The 23,352-nt window shown below is 50.7% G+C and overlaps 1 protein-coding gene and 1 long non-coding RNA gene across 4 annotated transcripts in view; both read left to right on the forward strand.

Moving 5' to 3' along the window:
- The window catches only part of cnbpb (CCHC-type zinc finger, nucleic acid binding protein b), a 41,833-nt gene extending 19,399 nt beyond the window's left edge, over positions 1-22,434 (forward strand). The window contains exons 4-8 of the mRNA XM_052501349.1: positions 4,244-4,309; positions 4,390-4,460; positions 17,570-17,697; positions 18,093-20,102; positions 20,223-22,434. Of these exons, the coding sequence (XP_052357309.1) occupies positions 4,244-4,309; positions 4,390-4,460; positions 17,570-17,697; positions 18,093-18,210 (383 nt within the window). The 3' untranslated portion in view covers positions 18,211-20,102; positions 20,223-22,434. The remainder of the gene's footprint in view (positions 1-4,243; positions 4,310-4,389; positions 4,461-17,569; positions 17,698-18,092; positions 20,103-20,222) is intronic.
- Positions 9,378-14,142, forward strand: LOC127918102 (uncharacterized). Of its 3 annotated transcripts, XR_008098791.1 has the most exons (5): positions 9,378-9,556; positions 9,932-10,336; positions 13,004-13,254; positions 13,293-13,358; positions 13,661-14,142. It is a non-coding gene; the product is annotated as an uncharacterized LOC127918102 (long non-coding RNA). The 3 variants fall into 3 exon arrangements; XR_008098789.1 differs by having other exon boundaries at positions 13,293-14,142; XR_008098790.1 differs by lacking the exon at positions 13,293-13,358 and having other exon boundaries at positions 13,004-13,127; positions 13,359-14,142.
- Positions 22,435-23,352: the final 918 nt, after the last annotated feature.

Below are 23,352 nucleotides of genomic sequence, written 5' to 3' on the forward strand. Positions count from 1 at the left end.
ACTGACTACATTACAGGGTAGTGATCAATAGATGGGGAAAGGTATGGTACTGACTACATTACAGGGTAGTGGTCAATAGATGGGAAAGGTACTGACAACATTACAGGGTAGTGATCAATAGATGGGGAAAGGTATGGTACTGACTACATTACAGGGTAGTGATCAATAGATGGGGAAAGGTATGGTACTGACTACATTACAGGGTAGTGATCAATAGATGGGGAAAGGTATGGTACTGACTACATTACAGGGTAGTGATCAATAGATGGGGAAAGGCACTGACTACATTACAGGGTAGTGGTCAATAGATGGGGAAAGGTATGGTACTGACTACATTACAGGGTAGTGGTCAATAGATGGGGAAAGGCACTGACTACATTACAGGGTAGTGATCAATAGATGGGGAAAGGTATGGTACTGACTACATTACAGGGTAGTGGTCAATAGATGGGGAAAGGTACTGACAACATTACAGGGTAGTGATCAATAGACAGGGAAAGGTACTGACTACATTACAGGGTAGTGATCAATAGATGGGGAAAGGTATGGTACTGACTACATTACAGGGTAGTGATCAATAGATGGGGAAAGGCACTGACTACATTACAGGGTAGTGGTCAATAGATGGGGAAAGGTATGGTACTGACTACATTACAGGGTAGTGGTCAATAGATGGGGAAAGGTACTGACAACATTACAGGGTAGTGATCAATAGACAGGGAAAGGTACTGACTACATTACAGGGTAGTGATCAGTAGACAGGGAAAGGCACTGACTACATTACAGGGTGGTGATCAATAGATGGGGAAAGGTAAGGTACTGACTACATTACAGGGTAGTGATCAGTAGACAGGGAAAGGTACTGACTACATTACAGGGTAGTGGTCAATAGATGGGGAAAGGTACTGACAACATTACAGGGTAGTGATCAATAGACAGGGAAAGGTACTGACTACATTACAGGGTAGTGATCAATAGATGGGGAAAGGTATGGTACTGACTACATTACAGGGTAGTGATCAATAGATGGGGAAAGGTACTGACTACATTACAGGGTAGTGATCAATAGATGGGGAAAGGTACTGACTACATTACAGGGTAGTGATCAATAGATGGGGAAAGGTAAGGTACTGACTACATTACAGGGTAGTGATCAATAGATGGGGAAAGGTACTGACTACATTACAGGGTAGTGATCAATAGATGGGGAAAGGTAAGGTACTGACTACATTACAGGGTAGTGATCAAGAGATGGGGAAAGGTACTGACTACATTACAGGGTAGTGATCAATAGATGGGGAAAGGTACTGACTACATTACAGGGTAGTGATCAATAGACGGGGAAAGGTAAGGTACTGACTACATTACAGGGTAGTGATCAATAGATGGGGAAAGGTATGGTACTGACTACATTACAGGGTAGTGGTCAATAGATGGGGAAAGGTACTGACTACATTACAGGGTAGTGATCAATAGATGGGGAAAGGTACTGACTACATTACAGGGTAGTGATCAATAGATGGGGAAAGGTATGGTACTGACTACATTACAGGGTAGTGATCAATAGATGGGGGAAAGGTATGGTACTGACTACATTACAGGGTAGTGATCAATAGATGGGGAAAGGCACTGACTACATTACAGGGTAGTGGTCAATAGATGGGGAAAGGTATGGTACTGACTACATTACAGGGTAGTGGTCAATAGATGGGGAAAGGTACTGACAACATTACAGGGTAGTGATCAATAGACAGGAAAGGTACTGACTACATTACAGGGTAGTGATCAGTAGATGGGGAAAGGTAAGGTACTGACTACATTACAGGGTAGTGATCAGTAGACGGGGAAAGGTACTGACTACATTACAGGGTAGTGATCAGTAGACAGGGAAAGGCACTGACTACATTACAGGGTAGTGATCAATAGATGGGGAAAGGTAAGGTGCTGACTACATTACAGGGTAGTGATCAATAGACGGGGAGAGGTAAGGTACTGACTACATTACAGGGTAGTGATCAATAGATGGGGAAAGGTACTGACTACATTACAGGGTAGTGATCAATAGACGGGGAAAGGTAAGGTACTGACTACATTACAGGGTAGTGATCAATAGACGGGGAAAGGTATGGTACTGACTACATTACAGGGTAGTGATCAATAGATGGGGAAAGGTACTGACTACATTACAGGGTAGTGATCAATAGATGGGGAAAGGTACTGACTACATTACAGGGTAGTGATCAATAGATGGGGAAAGGTAAGGTACTGACTACATTACAGGGTAGTGATCAATAGATGGGGAAAGGCACTGACTACATTACAGGGTAGTGATCAATAGATGGGGAAAGGTACTGACTACATTACAGGGTAGTGATCAAGAGATGGGGAAAGGTACTGACTACATTACAGGGTAGTGATCAATAGATGGGGAAAGGTACTGACTACATTACAGGGTAGTGATCAATAGACGGGGAAAGGTAAGGTACTGACTACATTACAGGGTAGTGATCAATAGATGGGGAAAGGTATGGTACTGACTACATTACAGGGTAGTGGTCAATAGATGGGGAAAGGTACTGACAACATTACAGGGTAGTGATCAAGAGATGGGGAAAGGTACTGACTACATTACAGGGTAGTGATCAATAGATGGGGAAAGGTATGGTACTGACTACATTACAGGGTAGTGATCAATAGATGGGGAAAGGTATGGTACTGACTACATTACAGGGTAGTGATCAATAGATGGGGAAAGGCACTGACTACATTACAGGGTAGTGGTCAATAGATGGGGAAAGGTATGGTACTGACTACATTACAGGGTAGTGGTCAATAGATGGGGAAAGGTACTGACAACATTACAGGGTAGTGATCAATAGACAGGGAAAGGTACTGACTACATTACAGGGTAGTGATCAGTAGATGGGGAAAGGTAAGGTACTGACTACATTACAGGGTAGTGGTCAATAGATGGGGAAAGGTACTGACTACATTACAGGGTAGTGATCAATAGACAGGGAAAGGCACTGACTACATTACAGGGTGGTGATCAATAGATGGGGAAAGGTACTGACTACATTACAGGGTAGTGATCAATAGATGGGGAAAGGTACTGACTACATTACAGGGTAGTGATCAATAGATGGGGAAAGGTATGGTACTGACTACATTACAGGGTAGTGATCAATAGATGGGGAAAGGTACTGACTACATTACAGGGTAGTGATCAATAGACAGGGAAAGGCACTGACTACATTACAGGGTGGTGATCAATAGATGGGGAAAGGTAAGGTACTGACTACATTACAGGGTAGTGATTATCAATAGATGGGGAAAGGTACTGACTACATTACAGGGTAGTGATCAATAGATGGGGAAAAGTACTGACTACATTACAGGGTAGTGATCAGTAGACGGGGAAATGTACTGACTACATTACAGGGTAGTGATCAATAGATGGGGAAAGGTAAGGTGCTGACTACATTACAGGGTAGTGATCAATAGACGGGGAGAGGTAAGGTACTGACTACATTACAGGGTAGTGATCAATAGATGGGGAAAGGTACTGACTACATTACAGGGTAGTGATCAATAGACGGGGAAAGGTAAGGTACTGACTACATTACAGGGTAGTGATCAATAGACGGGGAAAGGTACTGACTACATTACAGGGTAGTGATCAATAGACGGGGAAAGGTAAGGTACTGACTACATTACAGGGTAGTGATCAATAGATGGGGAAAGGTACTGACTACATTACAGGGTAGTGATCAATAGATGGGGAAAGGTACTGACTACATTACAGGGTAGTGATCAATAGATGGGGAAAGGTACTGACTACATTACAGGGTAGTGATCAATAGATGGGGAAAGGTACTGACTACATTACAGGTTAGTGATCAATAGACGGGGAAAGGTACTGACTACATTACAGGGTAGTGATCAATAGACGGGGAAAGGTACTGACTACATTACAGGGTAGTGATCAATAGATGGGGAAAGGTACTGACTACATTACATACCCGCGCTGTGTTCATTACGGCTCACTTTGAAACTGAACGTGATGTCTTGTAGTTTTCTACCTTCCCATATAACTCAGTTTCAAGCTTTCTCTCCTGTTTGGTCTTCCTCAGCATGGCCCTGGCTAGCTCTGAGTGTGCTCACAACTGTGGTCGTGTGCTGACTTCTAAATCGATTCCTGGCAAAGCAATGTTGATTTAATAATTTTATTCCTTTTCCTCAGATCTGTTCTGCTATCGCTGTGGAGAGCCTGGGCATGTCGCCAGGGACTGTGAGAGGACTGAGGATGGTAAGCATTTCAACACCTGCTTTACTGGTCTATTGCTTTGTCATAAGTAACATGTTCCTCTGGTGATTCTTCCATCCCAGCGTGCTACAACTGTGGTCGTGGAGGACACATTTCCAGAGACTGTAAGGAGCCCAAGAAGGAGAGGGAACAGGTGTGTTAGAACTATGGCAAGGCCAGTGTAATATTATATTATATATATATATATATTATATATTATATAATGTTATTATGTTAGAACTTGGGCGAGGCCAGTGTGTTGTAGTGTTAGAACTAGGGCGAGGCCAGTGTGTTGTAGTGTTAGAACTAGGGCGAGGCCAGTGTGTTGTAGTGTTAGAACTAGGGCGAGGCCAGTGTGTTGTAGTGTTGGAACTAGGGCGAGGCCGGTGTGTTGGAACTAGGGCGAGGCCGGTGTGTTGGAACTAGGGCGAGGCCGGTGTGTTGGAACTAGGGCGAGGCCGGTGTGTTGGAACTAGGGCGAGGCCGGTGTGTTGGAACTAGGGCGAGGCCGGTGTGTTGGAACTAGGGCGAGGCCGGGTGTGTTGGAACTAGGGCGAGGCCGGTGTGTTGGAACCAGGGCGAGGCCGGTGTGTTGGAACTAGGGCGAGGCCGGTGTGTTGGAACTAGGGCGAGGCCGGTGTGTTGGAACTAGGGCGAGGCCGGTGTGTTGGAACTAGGGCGAGGCCGGTGTGTTGGAACTAGGGCGAGGCCGGTGTGTTGGAACTAGGGCGAGGCCGGTGTGTTGGAACTAGGGCGAGGCCGGTGTGTTGGAACTAGGGCGAGGCCGGTGTGTTGGAACTAGGGCGAGGCCGGTGTGTTGGAACTAGGGCGAGGCTAGGGCGAGGGTGTGTTGGAACTAGGGCGAGGCCGGTGTGTTGGAACTAGGGCGAGGCCGGTGTGTTGGAACCAGGGCGAGGCCGGTGAACCAGGGGGCGAGGTTGTTGGAACTAGGGCGAGGCCGGTGTGTTGGAACCAGGGCGAGGCCGGTGTGTTGGAACTAGGGCGAGGCCGGTGTGTTGGAACAGGGCGAGGCCGGTGTGTTGGAACTAGGGCGAGGCCGGTGTGTTGGAACTAGGGCGAGGCCGGTGTGTTGGAAAGGGCGAGGGCGAGGCCGGTGTGTTGGAACTAGGGCGAGGCCGGTGTGTTGGAACCAGGGCGAGGCCGGTGTGTTGAACAGGGCGAGGCCGGTGTGTTGGGGCGAGGCCGGTGTGTTGGAACTAGGGCGAGGCCGGTGTGTTGGAACCAGGCGAGGCCCGGTGGTGTGTTGGAACCAGGGCGAGGCCGGTGTGTTGGAACTAGGGCGAGGCCGGTGGTTGGAACTAGGCGAGGCCGGTGTGTTGGAACTAGGGCGAGGCCGGTGTGTTGGAACTAGGGCGAGGCCGGTGTGTTGGAACTAGGGGCGAGGCCGGTGTGTTGGAAACTAGGGCGAGGCCGGTGTGTTGGAACCAGGGCGAGGCCGGTGTGTTGGAACTAGGGCGAGGCCGGTGTGTTGGAACTAGGGCGAGGCCGGTGTGTTGGAACTAGGGGCGAGGCCGGTGTGTTGGAACTAGGGCGAGGCCGGTGTGTTGGAACTAGGGCGAGGCCGGGTGTGTTGGAACTAGGGCGAGGCCGGTGTGTTGGAACCAGGGCGAGGCCGGTGTGTTGGAACCAGGGCGAGGCCGGTGTGTTGGAACTAGGGCGAGGCCGGTGTGTTGGAACCAGGGCGAGGCCGGTGTGTTGGAACTAGGGCGAGGCCGGTGTGTTGGAACCAGGGGCGAGGCCGGTGAACTGGAACTAGGGCGAGGCCGGTGTGTTGGAACTAGGGCGAGGCCGGTGTGAGGCTAGGGCGAGGCCGGTGTTGGAACTAGGGCGAGGCCGGTGTGTTGGAACAGGGCGAGGCCGGTGTGTTGGAACTAGGGCGAGGCCGGTGTGTTGGAACTAGGGCGAGGCCGGTGTGTTGGAACTAGGGCGAGGCCGGTGTGTTGGAACTAGGGCGAGGCCGGTGTGTTGGAACTAGGGCGAGGCCGGTGTGTTGGAACTAGGGCGAGGCCGGTGTGTTGGAACTAGGGCGAGGCCGGTGTGTTGGAACTAGGGCGAGGAACCGGTGTGTTGGAACTAGGGCGAGGCCGGTGTGTTGAACCAGGGCGAGGCCGGTGTGTTGGAACTAGGGCGAGGCCGGTGTGTTGGAACTAGGGGGCGAGGCCGGTGTGTTGGAACTAGGGCGAGGCCGGTGTGTTGGAACTAGGGCGAGGCCGGTGTGTTGGAACTAGGGCGAGGCCGGTGTGTTGAACTAGGGCGAGGCCGGTGTGTTGGAACTAGGCGAGGCCGGTGTGTTGGAACTAGGGCGAGGCCGTGTGTTGTAGTGTTAGAACTAGGGCGAGGTCTGTGTGTTGCGTTAGAACTAGGGCGAGGTCTGTGTGTGTTGTTAGAACTAGGGCGAGGTCTGTGTGTTGTAGTGTTAGAACTAGGGCGAGGCCGGTGTGTTGTAGTGTTGGAACTAGGGCGAGGTCTGTGGTGTGTGTTGGAACTAGGGCGAGGCCGGTGTGTTGTAGTGTTAGAACTAGGGCGAGGTCTGTGTGTTGTAGTGTTTGAACTCGGCCGAGGCCGTTGTAGTGTAGTATTAGAACTAGGGCGAGGCCGGTGTAGTGTTAGAACTAGGGCGAGGCCGGTGTAGTGTAGTGTTAGAACTAGGGCGAGGCTGGTGTGTTGTAGTGTTAGAACTAGGGCTAGGCCGGTGTGTTGTAGTGTTAGAACTAGGGCGAGGCCGGTGTGTTGGAACTAGGGCTAGGTCTGTGTGTTGTAGTGTTAGAACTAGGGCTAGGTCTGTGTGTTGTAGTGTTAGAACTAGGGCTAGGTCTGTGTGTTGTAGTGTTAGAACTAGGGCTAGGTCTGTGTGTTGTAGTGTTAGAACTAGGGCTAGGTCTGTGTGTTGTCGTGTTAGAACTAGGGCTAGGTCTGTGTGTTGTAGTGTTAGAACTAGGGCGAGGTCTGTGTGTTGTAGTGTTAGAACTAGGGCGAGGTCTGTGTGTTGTAGTGTTAGAACTAGGGCGAGACCGGTGTGTTGTAGTGTTAGAACTAGGCGAGGCCGGTGTGTTGTAGTGTTAGAACTAGGGCGAGGCCGGTGTGTTGTAGTGTTAGAACTAGGGCGAGGCCGGTGTGTTGTAGTGTAGTATTAGAACTAGGGCGAGGCAGGTGTGTTGTAGTGTTAGAACTAGGGCGAGGCCAGTGTGTTAGAACTAGGGCGAGGCCGGTGTGTTGTAGTGTTTGAACCGGCCGAGGCCGTTGTAGTGTAGTATTAGAACTAGGGCGAGGCCGGTGTAGTGTTAGAACTAGGGCGAGGCCGGTGTAGTGTAGTGTTAGAACTAGGGCGAGGCCAGTGTGTTGTAGTGTTAGAACTAGGGCGAGGCCGGTGTGTTGTAGTGTTAGAACTAGGGCGAGGCCGGTGTGTTGTAGTGTAGTATTAGAACTAGGGCGAGGCAGGTGTGTTGTAGTGTTAGAACTAGGGCGAGGCCAGTGTGTTGTAGTGTTAGAACTAGGGGCGAGGCAGGTGTGTTGTAGTGTAGTATTAGAACTAGGGCGAGGCAGGTGTGTTGTAGTGTTAGAACTAGGGCGAGGCCGGTGTGTTGTAGTGTTTGAACTCGGCCGAGGCCGTTGTAGTGTAGTATTAGAACTAGGGCGAGGCCGGTGTAGTGTTAGAACTAGGGCGAGGCCGGTGTAGTGTAGTGTTAGAACTAGGGCGAGGCCAGTGTGTTGTAGTGTAGTATTAGAACTAGGGCGAGGCAGGTGTGTTGTAGTGTTAGAACTAGGGCGAGGCCGGTGTGTTGTAGTGTAGTATTAGAACTAGGGCGAGGCAGGTGTGTTGTAGTGTTAGAACTAGGGCGAGGCCAGTGTGTTGTAGTGTAGGGCAAGGCCAGTGTAGTGTTAGAACTAGGGCGAGGCCGGTGTGTTGTAGTGTTAGAACTAGGGCTAGGCCGGTGTGTTGTAGTGTTAGAACTGGGGCTAGGCCGGTGTGTTGTAGTGTTAGAACTAGGGCTAGGCCGGTGTGTTGTAGTGTTAGAACTAGGGCTAGGCCGGTGTGTTGTAGTATTAGAACTAGGGCTAGGCCGGTGTGTTGTAGTATTAGAACTAGGGCGAGGCCGGTGTGTTGTAGTGTTGGAACTAGGGCGAGGCCGGTGTGTTGGAACTAGGGCGAGGCCGGTGTGTTGGAACCAGGGCGAGGCCGGTGTGTTGGAACTAGGGCGAGGCCGGTGTGTTGGAACTAGGGCGAGGCCGGTGTGTTGGAACCAGGGCGAGGCCGGTGTGTTGGAACTAGGGCGAGGCCGGTGTGTTGGAACTAGGGCGAGGCCGGTGTGCTGGAACTAGGGCGAGGCCGGTGGTTGGAGGGCGAGGTGTGTTGGAACTAGGGCGAGGCCGGTGTGTTGGAACTAGGGCGAGGCCGGTGTGTTGGAACTAGGGCGAGGCCGGTGTGTTGGAACCAGGGCGAGGCCGGTGTGTTGAACTAGGGCGAGGCCGGTGTGTTGGAACTAGGGCGAGGCCGGTGTGTTGGAACTAGGGCGAGGCCGGTGTGTTGGAACCAGGGCGAGGCCGGTGTGTTGGAACCAGGGCGAGGCCGGTGTGTTGGAACTAGGGCGAGGCCGGTGTGTTGGAACTAGGGCGAGGCCGGTGTGTTGGAACTAGGGCGAGGCCGGTGTTGAACTAGGGCGAAGGCTGGAACCAGGGCGAGGCCGGTGTGTTGGAACTAGGGCGAGGCCGGTGTGTTGGAACTAGGGCGAGGCCGGTGTGTTGGAACTAGGGCGAGGCCGGTGTGTTGGAACTAGGGCGAGGCCGGTGTGTTGGAACTAGGGCGAGGCCGGTGTGTTGGAACTAGGGCGAGGCCGGTGTGTTGGAACTAGGGCGAGGCCGGTGTGTTGTAGTGTAGTATTAGAACTAGGGCGAGGCAGGTGTGTTGTAGTGTAGTATTAGAACTAGGGCGAGGCAGGTGTGTTGTAGTGTTAGAACTAGGGCGAGGCATGTGTGTTGTAGTGTTAGAACTAGGGCGAGGTCTGTGTGTTGTCGTGTTAGAACTAGGGCGAGGTCTGTGTGTTGTAGTGTTAGAACTAGGGCGAGGCCGGTGTGTTGTAGTGTTAGAACTAGGGCGAGGTCTGTGTGTTGTCGTGTTAGAACTAGGGCGAGGTCTGTGTGTTGTAGTGTTAGAACTAGGGCGAGGTCTGTGTGTTGTCGTGTTAGAACTAGGGCTAGGTCTGTGTGTTGTAGTGTTAGAACTAGGGCGAGGTCTGTGTGTTGTAGTGTTAGAACTAGGGCGAGGCCGGTGTGTTGTAGTGTTAGAACTAGGGCGAGGCCGGTGTGTTGTAGTGTTAGAACTAGGGCGAGGCCAGTGTGTTAGAACTAGGGCGAGGCCGGTGTGTTGTAGTGTTTGAACTCGGCCGAGGCCGTTGTAGTGTAGTATTAGAACTAGGGCGAGGCCGGTGTAGTGTTAGAACTAGGGCGAGGCCGGTGTAGTGTAGTGTTAGAACTAGGGCGAGGCTGGTGTGTTGTAGTGTTAGAACTAGGGCTAGGCCGGTGTGTTGTAGTGTTAGAACTAGGGCTAGGCCGGTGTGTTGTAGTGTTAGAACTAGGGCGAGGCCGGTGTGTTGGAACTAGGGCTAGGTCTGTGTGTTGTAGTGTTAGAACTAGGGCGAGGTCTGTGTGTTGTAGTGTTAGAACTAGGGCTAGGTCTGTGTGTTGTAGTGTTAGAACTAGGGCTAGGTCTGTGTGTTGTAGTGTTAGAACTAGGGCTAGGTCTGTGTGTTGTTGTGTTAGAACTAGGGCTAGGTCTGTGTGTTGTCGTGTTAGAACTAGGGCGAGGTCTGTGTGTTGTAGTGTTAGAACTAGGGCGAGGTCTGTGTGTTGTAGTGTTAGAACTAGGGCGAGACCGGTGTGTTGTAGTGTTAGAACTAGGGCGAGGCCGGTGTGTTGTAGTGTTAGAACTAGGGCGAGGCCGGTGTGTTGTAGTGTTAGAACTAGGGCGAGGCCGGTGTGTTGTAGTGTAGTATTAGAACTAGGGCGAGGCAGGTGTGTTGTAGTATTAGAACTAGGGCGAGGCCAGTGTGTTAGAACTAGGGCGAGGCCGGTGTGTTGTAGTGTTTGAACTCGGCCGAGGCCGTTGTAGTGTAGTATTAGAACTAGGCGAGGCCGGTGTAGTGTTAGAACTAGGGCGAGGCCGGTGTAGTGTAGTGTTAGAACTAGGGCGAGGCCAGTGTGTTGTAGTGTTAGAACTAGGGCGAGGCCGGTGTGTTGTAGTGTTAGAACTAGGGCGAGGCCGGTGTGTTGTAGTGTAGTATTAGAACTAGGGCGAGGCAGGTGTGTTGTAGTGTTAGAACTAGGGCGAGGCCAGTGTGTTGTAGTGTTAGAACTAGGGCGAGGCAGGTGTGTTGTAGTGTAGTATTAGAACTAGGGCGAGGCAGGTGTGTTGTAGTGTTAGAACTAGGGCGAGGCCGGTGTGTTGTAGTGTTTGAACTCGGCCGAGGCCGTTGTAGTGTAGTATTAGAACTAGGCGAGGCCGGTGTAGTGTTAGAACTAGGGCGAGGCCGGTGTAGTGTAGTGTTAGAACTAGGGCGAGGCCAGTGTGTTGTAGTGTTAGAACTAGGGCGAGGCCGGTGTGTTGTAGTGTTAGAACTAGGGCGAGGCCGGTGTGTTGTAGTGTAGTATTAGAACTAGGGCGAGGCAGGTGTGTTGTAGTGTTAGAACTAGGGCGAGGCCAGTGTGTTGTAGTGTAGGGCAAGGCCAGTGTAGTGTTAGAACTAGGGCGAGGCCGGTGTGTTGTAGTGTTAGAACTAGGGCTAGGCCGGTGTGTTGTAGTGTTAGAACTGGGGCTAGGCCGGTGTGTTGTAGTGTTAGAACTAGGGCTAGGCCGGTGTGTTGTAGTGTTAGAACTAGGGCTAGGCCGGTGTGTTGTAGTGTTAGAACTAGGGCGAGGCCGGTGTGTTGTAGTGTTAGAACTAGGGCGAGGCCAGTGTGTTGTAGTGTTGGAACTAGGGCGAGGCCGGTGTGTTGGAACTAGGGCGAGGCCGGTGTGTTGGAACTAGGGCGAGGCCGGTGTGTTGGAACTAGGGCGAGGCCGGTGTGTTGGAACTAGGGCGAGGCCGGTGTGTTGGAACTAGGGCGAGGCCGGTGTGTTGGAACTAGGGCGAGGCCGGTGTGTTGGAACTAGGGCGAGGCCGGTGTGTTGGAACTAGGGCGAGGCCGGTGTGTTGGAACTAGGGCGAGGCCGGTGTGTTGGAACTAGGGCGAGGCCGGTGTGTTGGAACTAGGGCGAGGCCGGTGTGTTGGAACCAGGGCGAGGCCGGTGTGTTGGAACCAGGGCGAGGCCGGTGTGTTGAACCAGGGCGAGGCCGGGTGTGTTGGAACTAGGGCGAGGCCGGTGTGTTGGAACTAGGGCGAGGCCGGTGTGTTGGAACAGGGCGAGGCCGGTGTGTTGGAACTAGGGCGAGGCCGGTGTGTTGGAACTAGGGCGAGGCCGGTGTGTTGGAACCAGGGCGAGGCCGGTGTGTTGGAACTAGGGCGAGGCCGGTGTGTTGTAGTGTTAGAACTAGGGCGAGGTCTGTGTGTTGTCGTGTTAGAACTAGGGCGAGGTCTGTGTGTTGTCGTGTTAGAACTAGGGCGAGGTCTGTGTGTTGTAGTGTTAGAACTAGGGCGAGGTCTGTGTGTTGTCGTGTTAGAACTAGGGCTAGGTCTGTGTGTTGTAGTGTTAGAACTAGGGCGAGGTCTGTGTGTTGTAGTGTTAGAACTAGGGCGAGGCCGGTGTGTTGTAGTGTTAGAACTAGGGCGAGGTCTGTGTGTTGTCGTGTTAGAACTAGGGCGAGGTCTGTGTGTTGTAGTGTTAGAACTAGGGCGAGGTCTGTGTGTTGTCGTGTTAGAACTAGGGCTAGGTCTGTGTGTTGTAGTGTTAGAACTAGGGCGAGGTCTGTGTGTTGTAGTGTTAGAACTAGGGCGAGGCCGGTGTGTTGTAGTGTTAGAACTAGGGCGAGGCCGGTGTGTTGTAGTGTTAGAACTAGGGCGAGGCCAGTGTGTTAGAACTAGGGCGAGGCCGGTGTGTTGTAGTGTTTGAACTCGGCGAGGCCGTTGTAGTGTAGTATTAGAACTAGGGCGAGGCCGGTGTAGTGTTAGAACTAGGGCGAGGCCGGTGTAGTGTAGTGTTAGAACTAGGGCGAGGCTGGTGTGTTGTAGTGTTAGAACTAGGGCTAGGCCGGTGTGTTGTAGTGTTAGAACTAGGGCTAGGCCGGTGTGTTGTAGTGTTAGAACTAGGGCGAGGCCGGTGTGTTGGAACTAGGGCTAGGTCTGTGTGTTGTAGTGTTAGAACTAGGGCGAGGTCTGTGTGTTGTAGTGTTAGAACTAGGGCTAGGTCTGTGTGTTGTAGTGTTAGAACTAGGGCTAGGTCTGTGTGTTGTAGTGTTAGAACTAGGGCTAGGTCTGTGTGTTGTTGTGTTAGAACTAGGGCTAGGTCTGTGTGTTGTCGTGTTAGAACTAGGGCGAGGTCTGTGTGTTGTAGTGTTAGAACTAGGGCGAGGTCTGTGTGTTGTAGTGTTAGAACTAGGGCGAGACCGGTGTGTTGTAGTGTTAGAACTAGGGCGAGGCCGGTGTGTTGTAGTGTTAGAACTAGGGCGAGGCCGGTGTGTTGTAGTGTTAGAACTAGGGCGAGGCCGGTGTGTTGTAGTGTAGTATTAGAACTAGGCGAGGCAGGTGTGTTGTAGTGTTAGAACTAGGGCGAGGCCAGTGTGTTAGAACTAGGGCGAGGCCGGTGTGTTGTAGTGTTTGAACTCGGCCGAGGCCGTTGTAGTGTAGTATTAGAACTAGGGCGAGGCCGGTGTAGTGTTAGAACTAGGGCGAGGCCGGTGTAGTGTAGTGTTAGAACTAGGGCGAGGCCGGTGTGTTGTAGTGTTAGAACTAGGGCGAGGCCGGTGTGTTGTAGTGTTAGAACTAGGGCGAGGCCGGTGTGTTGTAGTGTAGTATTAGAACTAGGGCGAGGCAGGTGTGTTGTAGTGTTAGAACTAGGGCGAGGCCAGTGTGTTGTAGTGTTAGAACTAGGGCGAGGCAGGTGTGTTGTAGTGTAGTATTAGAACTAGGGCGAGGCAGGTGTGTTGTAGTGTTAGAACTAGGGCGAGGCCGGTGTGTTGTAGTGTTTGAACTCGGCCGAGGCCGTTGTAGTGTAGTATTAGAACTAGGGCGAGGCCGGTGTAGTGTTAGAACTAGGGCGAGGCCGGTGTAGTGTAGTGTTAGAACTAGGGCGAGGCCAGTGTGTTGTAGTGTTAGAACTAGGGCGAGGCCGGTGTGTTGTAGTGTTAGAACTAGGGCGAGGCCGGTGTGTTGTAGTGTAGTATTAGAACTAGGGCGAGGCAGGTGTGTTGTAGTGTTAGAACTAGGGCGAGGCCAGTGTGTTGTAGTGTAGGGCAAGGCCAGTGTAGTGTTAGAACTAGGGCGAGGCCGGTGTGTTGTAGTGTTAGAACTAGGGCTAGGCCGGTGTGTTGTAGTGTTAGAACTGGGGCTAGGCCGGTGTGTTGTAGTGTTAGAACTAGGGCTAGGCCGGTGTGTTGTAGTGTTAGAACTAGGGCTAGGCCGGTGTGTTGTAGTGTTAGAACTAGGGCTAGGCCGGTGTGTTGTAGTATTAGAACTAGGGCGAGGCCGGTGTGTTGTAGTGTTGGAACTAGGGCGAGGCCGGTGTGTTGGAACTAGGGCGAGGCCGGTGTGTTGGAACTAGGGCGAGGCCGGTGTGTTGGAACTAGGGCGAGGCCGGTGTGTTGGAACTAGGGCGAGGCCGGTGTGTTGGAACTAGGGCGAGGCCGGTGTGTTGGAACTAGGGCGAGGCCAGTGTGTTTGTAGTGTTAGAACTAGGGCGAGGCCATTGTGTTTTAGTGTTAGAACTAGGGCGAGGCCGGTGTGTTGTAGTCTTAGAACGAGGGCGAGGCCAATGTGTTGTAGTGTTAGAACTAGGGCGAGACCAGTGTGTTGTAGTGTTAGAACTAGGGAGAGGCCGGTGTGTTGTAGTGTTAGAACTAGGGCGAGGCCAGTGTGTTTGTAGTGTAGTGTTAGAACTAGGGCGAGGCCGGTGTGTTAGAACTAGGGCGAGGCCGGTGTGTTAGAACTCGGGCGAGGCCGGTGTGTTGTAGTGTTTGAACTAGGGCGAAGCGAGTGTGTTGTAGTGTTTGAACTCGGCCGAGGCCGTTGTAGTGTAGTATTAGAACTAGGGCGAGGCTGGTGTAGTGTAGTGTTAGAACTAGGGCGAGGCCAGTGTGTTGTAGTGTAGTATTAGAACTAGGGCGAGGCAGGTGTGTTGTAGTGTTAGAACTAGGGCGAGGCCAGTGTGTTGTAGTGTAGTATTAGAACTAGGGCGAGGCAGGTGTGTTGTAGTGTTAGAACTAGGGCGAGGCCAGTGTGTAGTGTTAGAACTAGGGCGAGGCTGGTGTGTTGTAGTGTTAGAACTAGGGCTAGGCCGGTGTGTTGTAGTGTTAGAACTAGGGCTAGGCCGGTGTGTTGTAGTGTTAGAACTAGGGCGAGGCCGGTGTGTTGGAACTAGGGCTAGGTCTGTGTGTTGTAGTGTTAGAACTAGGGCTAGGTCTGTGTGTTGTAGTGTTAGAACTAGGGCTAGGTCTGTGTGTTGTAGTGTTAGAACTAGGGCTAGGTCTGTGTGTTGTCGTGTTAGAACTAGGGCGAGGTCTGTGTGTTGTAGTGTTAGAACTAGGGCTAGGTCTGTGTGTTGTAGTGTTAGAACTAGGGCGAGACCGGTGTGTTGTAGTGTTAGAACTAGGGCGAGGCCGGTGTGTTGTAGTGTTAGAACTAGGGCGAGGCCAGTGTGTTGTAGTGTTAGAACTAGGGCGAGGCCGGTGTGTTGTAGTATTAGAACTAGGGCGAGGCAGGTGTGTTGTAGTGTTAGAACTAGGGCGAGGCCAGTGTGTTGTAGTCTTAGAACGAGGCCAATGTGTTGTAGCGTTAGAACTCGGGCGAGGCCGGTGTGTTGTAGTGTTTGAACTAGGGCGAAGCCAGTGTGTTGTAGTGTTTGAACTCGGCCGAGGCCGTTGTAGTGTAGTATTAGAACTAGGGCGAGGCTGGTGTAGTGTAGTGTTAGAACTAGGGCGAGGCCAGTGTGTTGTAGTGTTAGAACTAGGGAGAGGCCGGTGTGTTGTAGTGTTAGAACTAGGGCGAGACCAGTGTGTTGTAGTGTTAGAACTAGGGAGAGGCCGGTGTGTTGTAGTGTTAGAACTAGGGCGAGGCCAGTGTGTTTGTAGTGTAGTGTTAGAACTAGGGCGAGGCCGGTGTGTTAGAACTAGGGCGAGGCCGGTGTGTTGTAGCGTTAGAACTCGGGCGAGGCCGGTGTGTTGTAGTGTTTGAACTAGGGCGAAGCCAGTGTGTTGTAGTGTTTGAACTCGGCCGAGGCCGTTGTAGTGTAGTATTAGAACTAGGGCGAGGCTGGTGTAGTGTAGTGTTAGAACTAGGGCGAGGCCAGTGTGTTGTAGTGTAGTATTAGAACTAGGGCGAGGCAGGTGTGTTGTAGTGTTAGAACTAGGGCGAGGCCAGTGTGTTGTAGTGTAGTATTAGAACTAGGGCGAGGCAGGTGTGTTGTAGTGTTAGAACTAGGGCGAGGCCAGTGTGTTGTAGTGTTAGAACTAGGGCTAGGCCAGTGTGTTGTAGTGTTAGAACTAGGGCGAGGCAGGTGTGTTGTAGTGTTAGAACTAGGGCGAGGCCAGTGTGTTATAGTGTTAGAACTAGGGCGAGGCCAGTGTGTTGTAGTATTAGAACTAGGGCTGTGTGTTGTTGTGTTTGAACTCGGCCGATGCCCTTGTAGTGTAGTATTAGAACTAGGGCGAGGCCGGTGTAGTGTTAGAACTAGGGCTAGGCCGGTGTGTTGTAGTGTTAGAAGTAGGGCTAGGCCGGTGTGTTGTAGTGTTAGAACTAGGGCTAGGCCGGTGTGTTGTAGTGTTAGAACTAGGGCGAGGCCGGTGTGTTGTAGTGTTAGAACTAGGGCGAGGCCGGTGTGTTGGAACTAGGGCTAGGTCTGTGTGTTGTAGTGTTAGAACTAGGGCTAGGTCTGTGTGTTGTAGTGTTAGAACTAGGGCTAGGTCTGTGTGTTGTCGTGTTAGAACTAGGGCGAGGTCTGTGTGTTGTAGTGTTAGAACTAGGGCTAGGTCTGTGTGTTGTAGTGTTAGAACTAGGGCTAGGTCTGTGTGTTGTAGTGTTAGAACTAGGGCTAGGTCTGTGTGTTGTTGTGTTAGAACTAGGGCTAGGTCTGTGTGTTGTCGTGTTAGAACTAGGGCGAGGTCTGTGTGTTGTAGTGTTAGAACTAGGGCGAGGTATGTGTGTTGTAGTGTTAGAACTAGGGCTAGGTCTGTGTGTTGTAGTGTTAGAACTAGGGCTAGGTCTGTGTGTTGTAGTGTTAGAACTAGGGCTAGGTCTGTGTGTTGTAGTGTCAGAACTAGGGCAAGGCCGGTGTGTTGTAGTGTTAGAACTAGGGCTAGGTCTGTGTGTTGTCGTGTTAGAACTAGGGCTAGGCCGGTGTGTTGTAGTGTTAGAACTAGGGCGAGGTCTGTGTGTTGTAGTGTTAGAACTAGGGCGAGGTCTGTGTGTTGTAGTGTTAGAACTAGGGCGAGGTCTGTGTGTTGTAGTGTTAGAACTAGGGCTAGGTCTGTGTGTTGTAGTGTCAGAACTAGGGCAAGGCCGGTGTGTTGTAGTGTTAGAACTAGGGCTAGGTCTGTGTGTTGTCGTGTTAGAACTAGGGCTAGGTCTGTGTGTTGTAGTGTTAGAACTAGGATGAGGTCTGTGTGTTGTAGTGTCAGAACTAGGGCAAGGCCGGTGTGTTGTAGTGTTAGAACTAGGGCTAGGTCTGTGTGTTGTAGTGTTAGAACTAGGGCTAGGTCTGTGTGTTGTAGTGTCAGAACTAGGGCAAGGCCGGTGTGTTGTAGTGTTAGAACTAGGGCTAGGTCTGTGTGTTGTAGTGTTAGAACTAGGGCTAGGTCTGTGTGTTGTAGTGTCAGAACTAGGGCAAGGCCGGTGTGTTGTAGTGTTAGAACTAGGGCTAGGTCTGTGTGTTGTAGTGTTAGAACTAGGGCTAGGTCTGTGTGTTGTAGTGTTAGAACTAGGGCTAGGTCTGTGTGTTGTAGTGTTAGAACTAGGGCTAGGTCTGTGTGTTGTAGTGTTAGAACTAGGATGAGGTCTGTGTGGTGTTGTGTTAGAACTAGGGCGAGGCCTGTGTGTTATAACCTAATTATAACTATGGCTGGGTTGGCCATGTGACTGGAGACTTTTGTTATAATGCAGGTCTGTTATAACTGTGGCAAGGCTGGCCACGTGGCCCGAGACTGTGACCATGCCAACGAGCAGAAGTGCTACTCCTGTAGAGGTTTTGGACACATCCAGAAGGGCTGTGAGAAGGTCAAATGTTACAGGTGAGTTATCGCATATACACATCCAGAAGGACTGTTAGGTGAGTTAACACACAGGTACTGTGTGGGTTCAGGACCGGCCCACTCCCATTCTGGTACAAAATTCTCTCCAATCTATCCTCTTTCTCACGGTCTCTATCCCCTACAAAGGAAAATATGCAAGTAAAAAGAACATTTTTCAGAACAAAACAAGGTAGTGAAGTGTTACTGGTGAGTCCTGGATGTGCTATCTCTGACCTGTCATTTTCTCCTAGACTTGTTAAAAGCCACATGTTAAACATGCACAGATGCAGGACTGTGCTTTCTGAAGACTGACACAGACTCATTACTGTGCTTCCATCTTGAAAACACTCCCTTGTCTTAGCTCAACCTCGTCTCTCTCCTCCGTCTCCCATCAGGTGTGGTGAGATCGGCCATGTTGCCGTCCAGTGCAGCAAGGCCAGCGAAGTCAACTGCTACAACTGCGGAAAGTCTGGTCACCTGGCTAAAGAATGCACCATCGAGGCCACGGCCTAGCACTCTGCTGCCTTCCTACGCCCCTCCTTTTTCACATGGATGATTGTATTATTTTGTCTGAAACCTGCCCTCTGGCTACGGAGGTTGCTCCCAGACCAGTCTGCTGTAAAGTGCGGAATAATACACTTTCTGTATTTAATCCAAAATGTTTACTTTGGTAGAGGTTAATGTACAATGGTTTGCTAAAGAAGCCATTTTCCATGCCACTGGTGACAAGGGATGAGTTCTGAGTGGATCCTCCCTACCAGGTCCGGGGAAACCAGCCCTCGAGTCAGAATGAAAGTTTGTCGGAACTTTTTAGTTTTTTAGAACATAACGGACTTGACCTGAGACAGCAGCACCACCCAGTGGTCGTTATGGGTTCGGTCCGTCCGACAGCAGCGCCATCCAGTGGTCGTTATGGGTTCGGTCCGTCCGACAGCAGCGCCACCCAGTGGTCGTTATGGGTTCGGTCCGTCCGACAGCAGCACCACCCAGTGGTCGTTATGGGTTCGGTCCGTCCGACAGCAGCGCCACCCAGTGGTCGTTATGGGTTCGGTCCGTCCGACAGCAGCGCCACCCAGTGGTCGTTATGGGTTCGGTCCGTCCGACAGCAGCGCCACCCAGTGGTCGTTATGGGTTCGGTCCGTCCGACAGCAGCGCCACCCAGTGGTCGTTATGGGTTCGGTCCGTCCGACAGCAGCGCCACCCAGTGGTCGTTATGGGTTCGGTCCGTCCGACAGCAGCGCCACCCAGTGGTCGTTATGGGTTCGGTCCGTCCGACAGCAGCGCCACCCAGTGGTCGTTATGGGTTCGGTCCGTCCGACAGCAGCGCCACCCAGTGGTCGTTATGGGTTCGGTCCGTCCGACAGCAGCGCCACCCAGTGGTCGTTATGGGTTCGGTCCGTCCGACAGCAGCGCCACCCGGTGGTCGTTATGGGTTCGGTCCGTCCGACAGCAGCGCCACCCGGTGGTCGTTATGGGTTCGGTCCGTCCGACAGCAGCGCCACCCAGTGGTCGTTATGGGTTCGGTCCGTTCGACAGCAGCACCACCCAGTGGTCGGTATGGGTTCGGTCCGTCCGACAGCAGCATGCAGACAGACCAGGACCAAACCCGTCACAACATGGTGTATGAATACAGACGGTCTTAGCTAATTCACAAGAAAATAAAAATATTTGTTTTTGTACAGTTAGCTGCTGAGTGTCAGAATCAGTCTTGATCCAGTAGTAAGTTAATGTGTGTTATATAACCATGGAAACGGATCAGAAAAAAAAAGGCTAAGAGAATGTTTTCACAAATCTAAATGTTATTTTTCTACAAAATAACACTTAGAACAACTTAGAACAACCTTTTTCAATCGGGCCCCCTTCCATAATTATTTTGGGGGTGGTGGGACGCTCCACGCCGACCCTCGCACACCCGACAGTTTAGGAACCACTGACTTGGACAACTGTAAAAATATATAATTTGCTTGTACTCAGTTTAAGTGGAAAGGTAATTCAACTGAAATCCTCCAACATAATGTAATTTTAATCACAATAAAGCGCAAGAAGGGAAGTTAGACTGAAATCTTTTCTGAGTTGAATTGATCAGATTCCATCATTGTAATGTATTGTTTTTATTCACATTGACAAACTACAAGCGTATCCAGTATTCAACATGTACCTCTCGGTGACGTTAGTGTAAAGCCTAGCTATATCAGTTTCAGCAGCACCAGAGAGAGTACCTCTAGGTGACGTTAGTGTAAAGCCAGCTATATCAGTTTCAGCAGCACCAGAGAGAGTACCTCTCGGTGACGTTAGTGTAAAGCCAGCTATATCAGTTTCAGCAGCACCAGAGAGAGTACCTCTAGGTGACGTTAGTGTAAAGCCAGCTATATCAGTTTCAGCAGCACCAGAGAGAGTACCTCTCGGTGACGTTAGTGTAAAGCCAGCTATATCAGTTTCAGCAGCACCAGAGAGAGTACCTCTAGGTGACGTTAGTGTAAAGCCAGCTGTATCAGTTTCAGCAGCACCAGAGAGAGTACCTCTAGGTGACGTTAGTGTAAAGCCAGTTATATCAGTTTCAGCAGCACCAGAGAGAGTACCTCTCGGTGACGTTAGTGTAAAGCCAGTTATATCAGTTTCAGCAGCACCAGAGAGAGTACCTCTAGGTGACGTTAGTGTAAAGCCAGTTATATCAGTTTCAGCAGCACCAGAGAGAGTACCTCTAGGTGACGTTAGTGTAAAGCCAGCTATATCAGTTTCAGCAGCACCAGAGAGAGTACCTCTAGGTGACGTTAGTGTAAAGCCAGCTATATCAGTTTCAGCAGCACCAGAGAGAGTACCTCTAGGTGACGTTAGTGTAAAGCCAGCTATATCAGTTTCAGCAGCACCAGAGAGAGTACCTCTCGGTGACGTTAGTGTAAAGCCAGTTATATCAGTTTCAGCAGCACCAGAGAGAGTACCTCTAGGTGACGTTAGTGTAAAGCCAGCTATATCAGTTTCAGCAGCACCAGAGAGAGTACCTCTCGGTGACGTTAGTGTAAAGCCAGTTATATCAGTTTCAGCAGCACCAGAGAGAGTACCTCTAGGTGACGTTAGTGTAAATACACAGTGCATTCGGAAAGTATTCAGAACCCACAACTTTTTCCAAATGTTGTTACGTCACAGCCTTATTCTCATCTATGTACACAGTATCCCATAATGACAAAGGAAGAAAAAAAATTGAATTCTTTGCAAATGTATAAAAAAAAAAATGGAAAACACATTTACATAAGTATTCAAACCCTTTACTCAGTACTTTGTTAAAGTGCCTTTGGCTGCAATGATACCCATGGGACGCGAGGCTATGATGCTACAAACTTGGCACACCTGTATTTTGGGAGTTTCTCCTATTCTTTGTAGATCCTCTCAAGCTCTGTCAGGTTGGATGTGGAGCGTCACCGTAAAGCTATTTTCAGGTCAGAAATGTTTGATTGGGTTCAAGTCTGGGCTCTGGCTGGGCCACCCAAGGACATTCAAAAACTTCTCCCGAAATCCAATCCTGTGTCTTGGCAGTTTGCTTAGGGTCTTTGTCCTGTTGGAAGATGAACCTTCGCCCCAGTATGAGATCCTGAGCAGATTGTCAAGGATCTCTGTATTTTGCTCCGTTCATCTTTCCCTTGATCCAATTTGTAAGTCGCTCTGGATAAGAGCGTCTGCTAAATGACTTAAATGTAAATGTAAATCTTGACTAGTCTCAGTCCCTGCCGCTGAAAAACATCCCCACAGCATGATGCTGCAACCACCATTCTTCACTGTAGGGCTGGTATTGGCCAGGTGATGAGCAGTGCCTTGTTTCCTCCAGACGTGACACTTGGCATTCAAGCCAAAGAGTTCAATCTTGGTTTCATCAGACCAGATTATCTTGTTTCTCGTGGTCAGAGTCCTTTTAAGTGCAGGGTATTTATTTGTATTTTTTTACAACTCTTTTTCTCCCCAATTTCGTGGTTTCCAATTGGTAGTTAGTCTTGTCCCATCGCCGCAACTCCCGTATGGACTCGGGAGAGACGAAGTTCGAGGGCTGTGAGTCTTCCGAAACACAACCCAGCCAAGCCGTACTGCTGCTTGACACAAAGCCCGCTTAACCTGGAAGCCAGCCGCACCATTGTGTCGGAGGAAACACCTGGCGACCTTGTCAGCGTGCGTTGCACCCGGCATCACAGGAGTCACTAGCGACAAGAACATCCCTGCCGCCAAACCCTCCCCTAAACCCGGACGACGCTGGGCCAATCCCTCCCCTAACCCGGACGACGCTGGGCCAATCCCTCCCCTAACCCGGACGACGCTGGGCCAAACCCTCCCCTAACCAGGCGAAGCATGTTGGTGACAGCATCATGCTGTGGGGATGTTTTTCAGCGGCAGGGACTGGGAGACTAGTCAAGATCGAGGGAAAGATAAACTGAGCAAAGTACAGGGAGATCCTTGATGAAAACATGCTCCAGGGTGTTCAGGATCTCAGACTGGGGTGAAGGTTCACTTTCAAACAGGGCAATGACCCTAAGCATGCAGGAATGGTTTCTGCACAAGTCTCAAAGGTGCTTCGACAAAGTACTAAGTAAAGGGTCTGAATACTTATGTAAATGTGATATTTTATTTTTAGCAAAAAATCTAAAAAACCTGTTTTTGGCATTGTGTGTAGATTGATGAGAAACGATTTAATCCATTTTAAATGTAATGTAGCAAAATGTGGAAAAAGTGAAGCACAATAAATACTTGAACTCAGACCAGTTTCTCACTGTGTACACTTATATTCTCCCACGTCTTCCTTGTTTCGGTGTGTCGTCACGTTCTTGTTTGGCCGTAGATGGCTATTACCAGCTCATCACCCTCTACTGTCCCGTGGTAATATGAGGTATAACCGGCCGACTTTCCTGGCACAACCTGTTAAGCGAAACACGATGTGCGCAATCTCCTTGCGGATGTCCTGATTGCGCACGTCCAACAGAAAAGCTCATCTGTCAATGTGGCGGTTAAGTTAAAACGTTGTGCAGTTGGACACTAAGGAAATATCGACTGCTTGAGTACGGCAAGGGAAGTGTGTGATAATGAATGGAAAATAGTGAAATCAAAGAATGGAACAAAATGAGCAAAAGTTGTAGTAGAAGACAAGGACCGGTCCAATAGTGCGTTTCTTATTGGACATCATCCCAGAAACCCTAGACCCACTCCAAACCGCATATTGCCCCAACAGATCCACAGATGATGCAATCTCTATTGCACTCCACACTGTCCTTTCCCACCTGGACAAAAGGAACACCTATGTGAGAATGCTGTTCATTGACTACAGCTCAGCCAGCGTTCAACACCATAGTGTCCTTAAAGCTCATCACTAAGCTAAGGACCCCAGGAGTAAACACCTCCCTCTGCAACTGGATCCTGGACTTCCTGATGGGCTGCTCCCAGGTGGTGAGGGTAGGTAACAACACCTCCCTCTGTAACTGGATCCTGGACTTCCTGATGGGCTGCCCCCAGGTGGTAAGGGTAGGTAACAACACCTCCCTCTGTAACTGGATCCTGGACTTCCTGATGGGCTGCCCCCAGGTGGTGAGGGTAGGCAACAACACATCTGCTACGCTGATCATTACATCAGTCACCTGCTTCAGGGGTGCGTGCTCAGTCTCCTCCTGCACTCCCTGTTCA

This window comes from Oncorhynchus keta, unplaced genomic scaffold, assembly GCF_023373465.1.
Source record: "Oncorhynchus keta strain PuntledgeMale-10-30-2019 unplaced genomic scaffold, Oket_V2 Un_contig_1319_pilon_pilon, whole genome shotgun sequence".
Taxonomy (NCBI): Eukaryota; Metazoa; Chordata; class Actinopteri; order Salmoniformes; family Salmonidae; genus Oncorhynchus; species Oncorhynchus keta.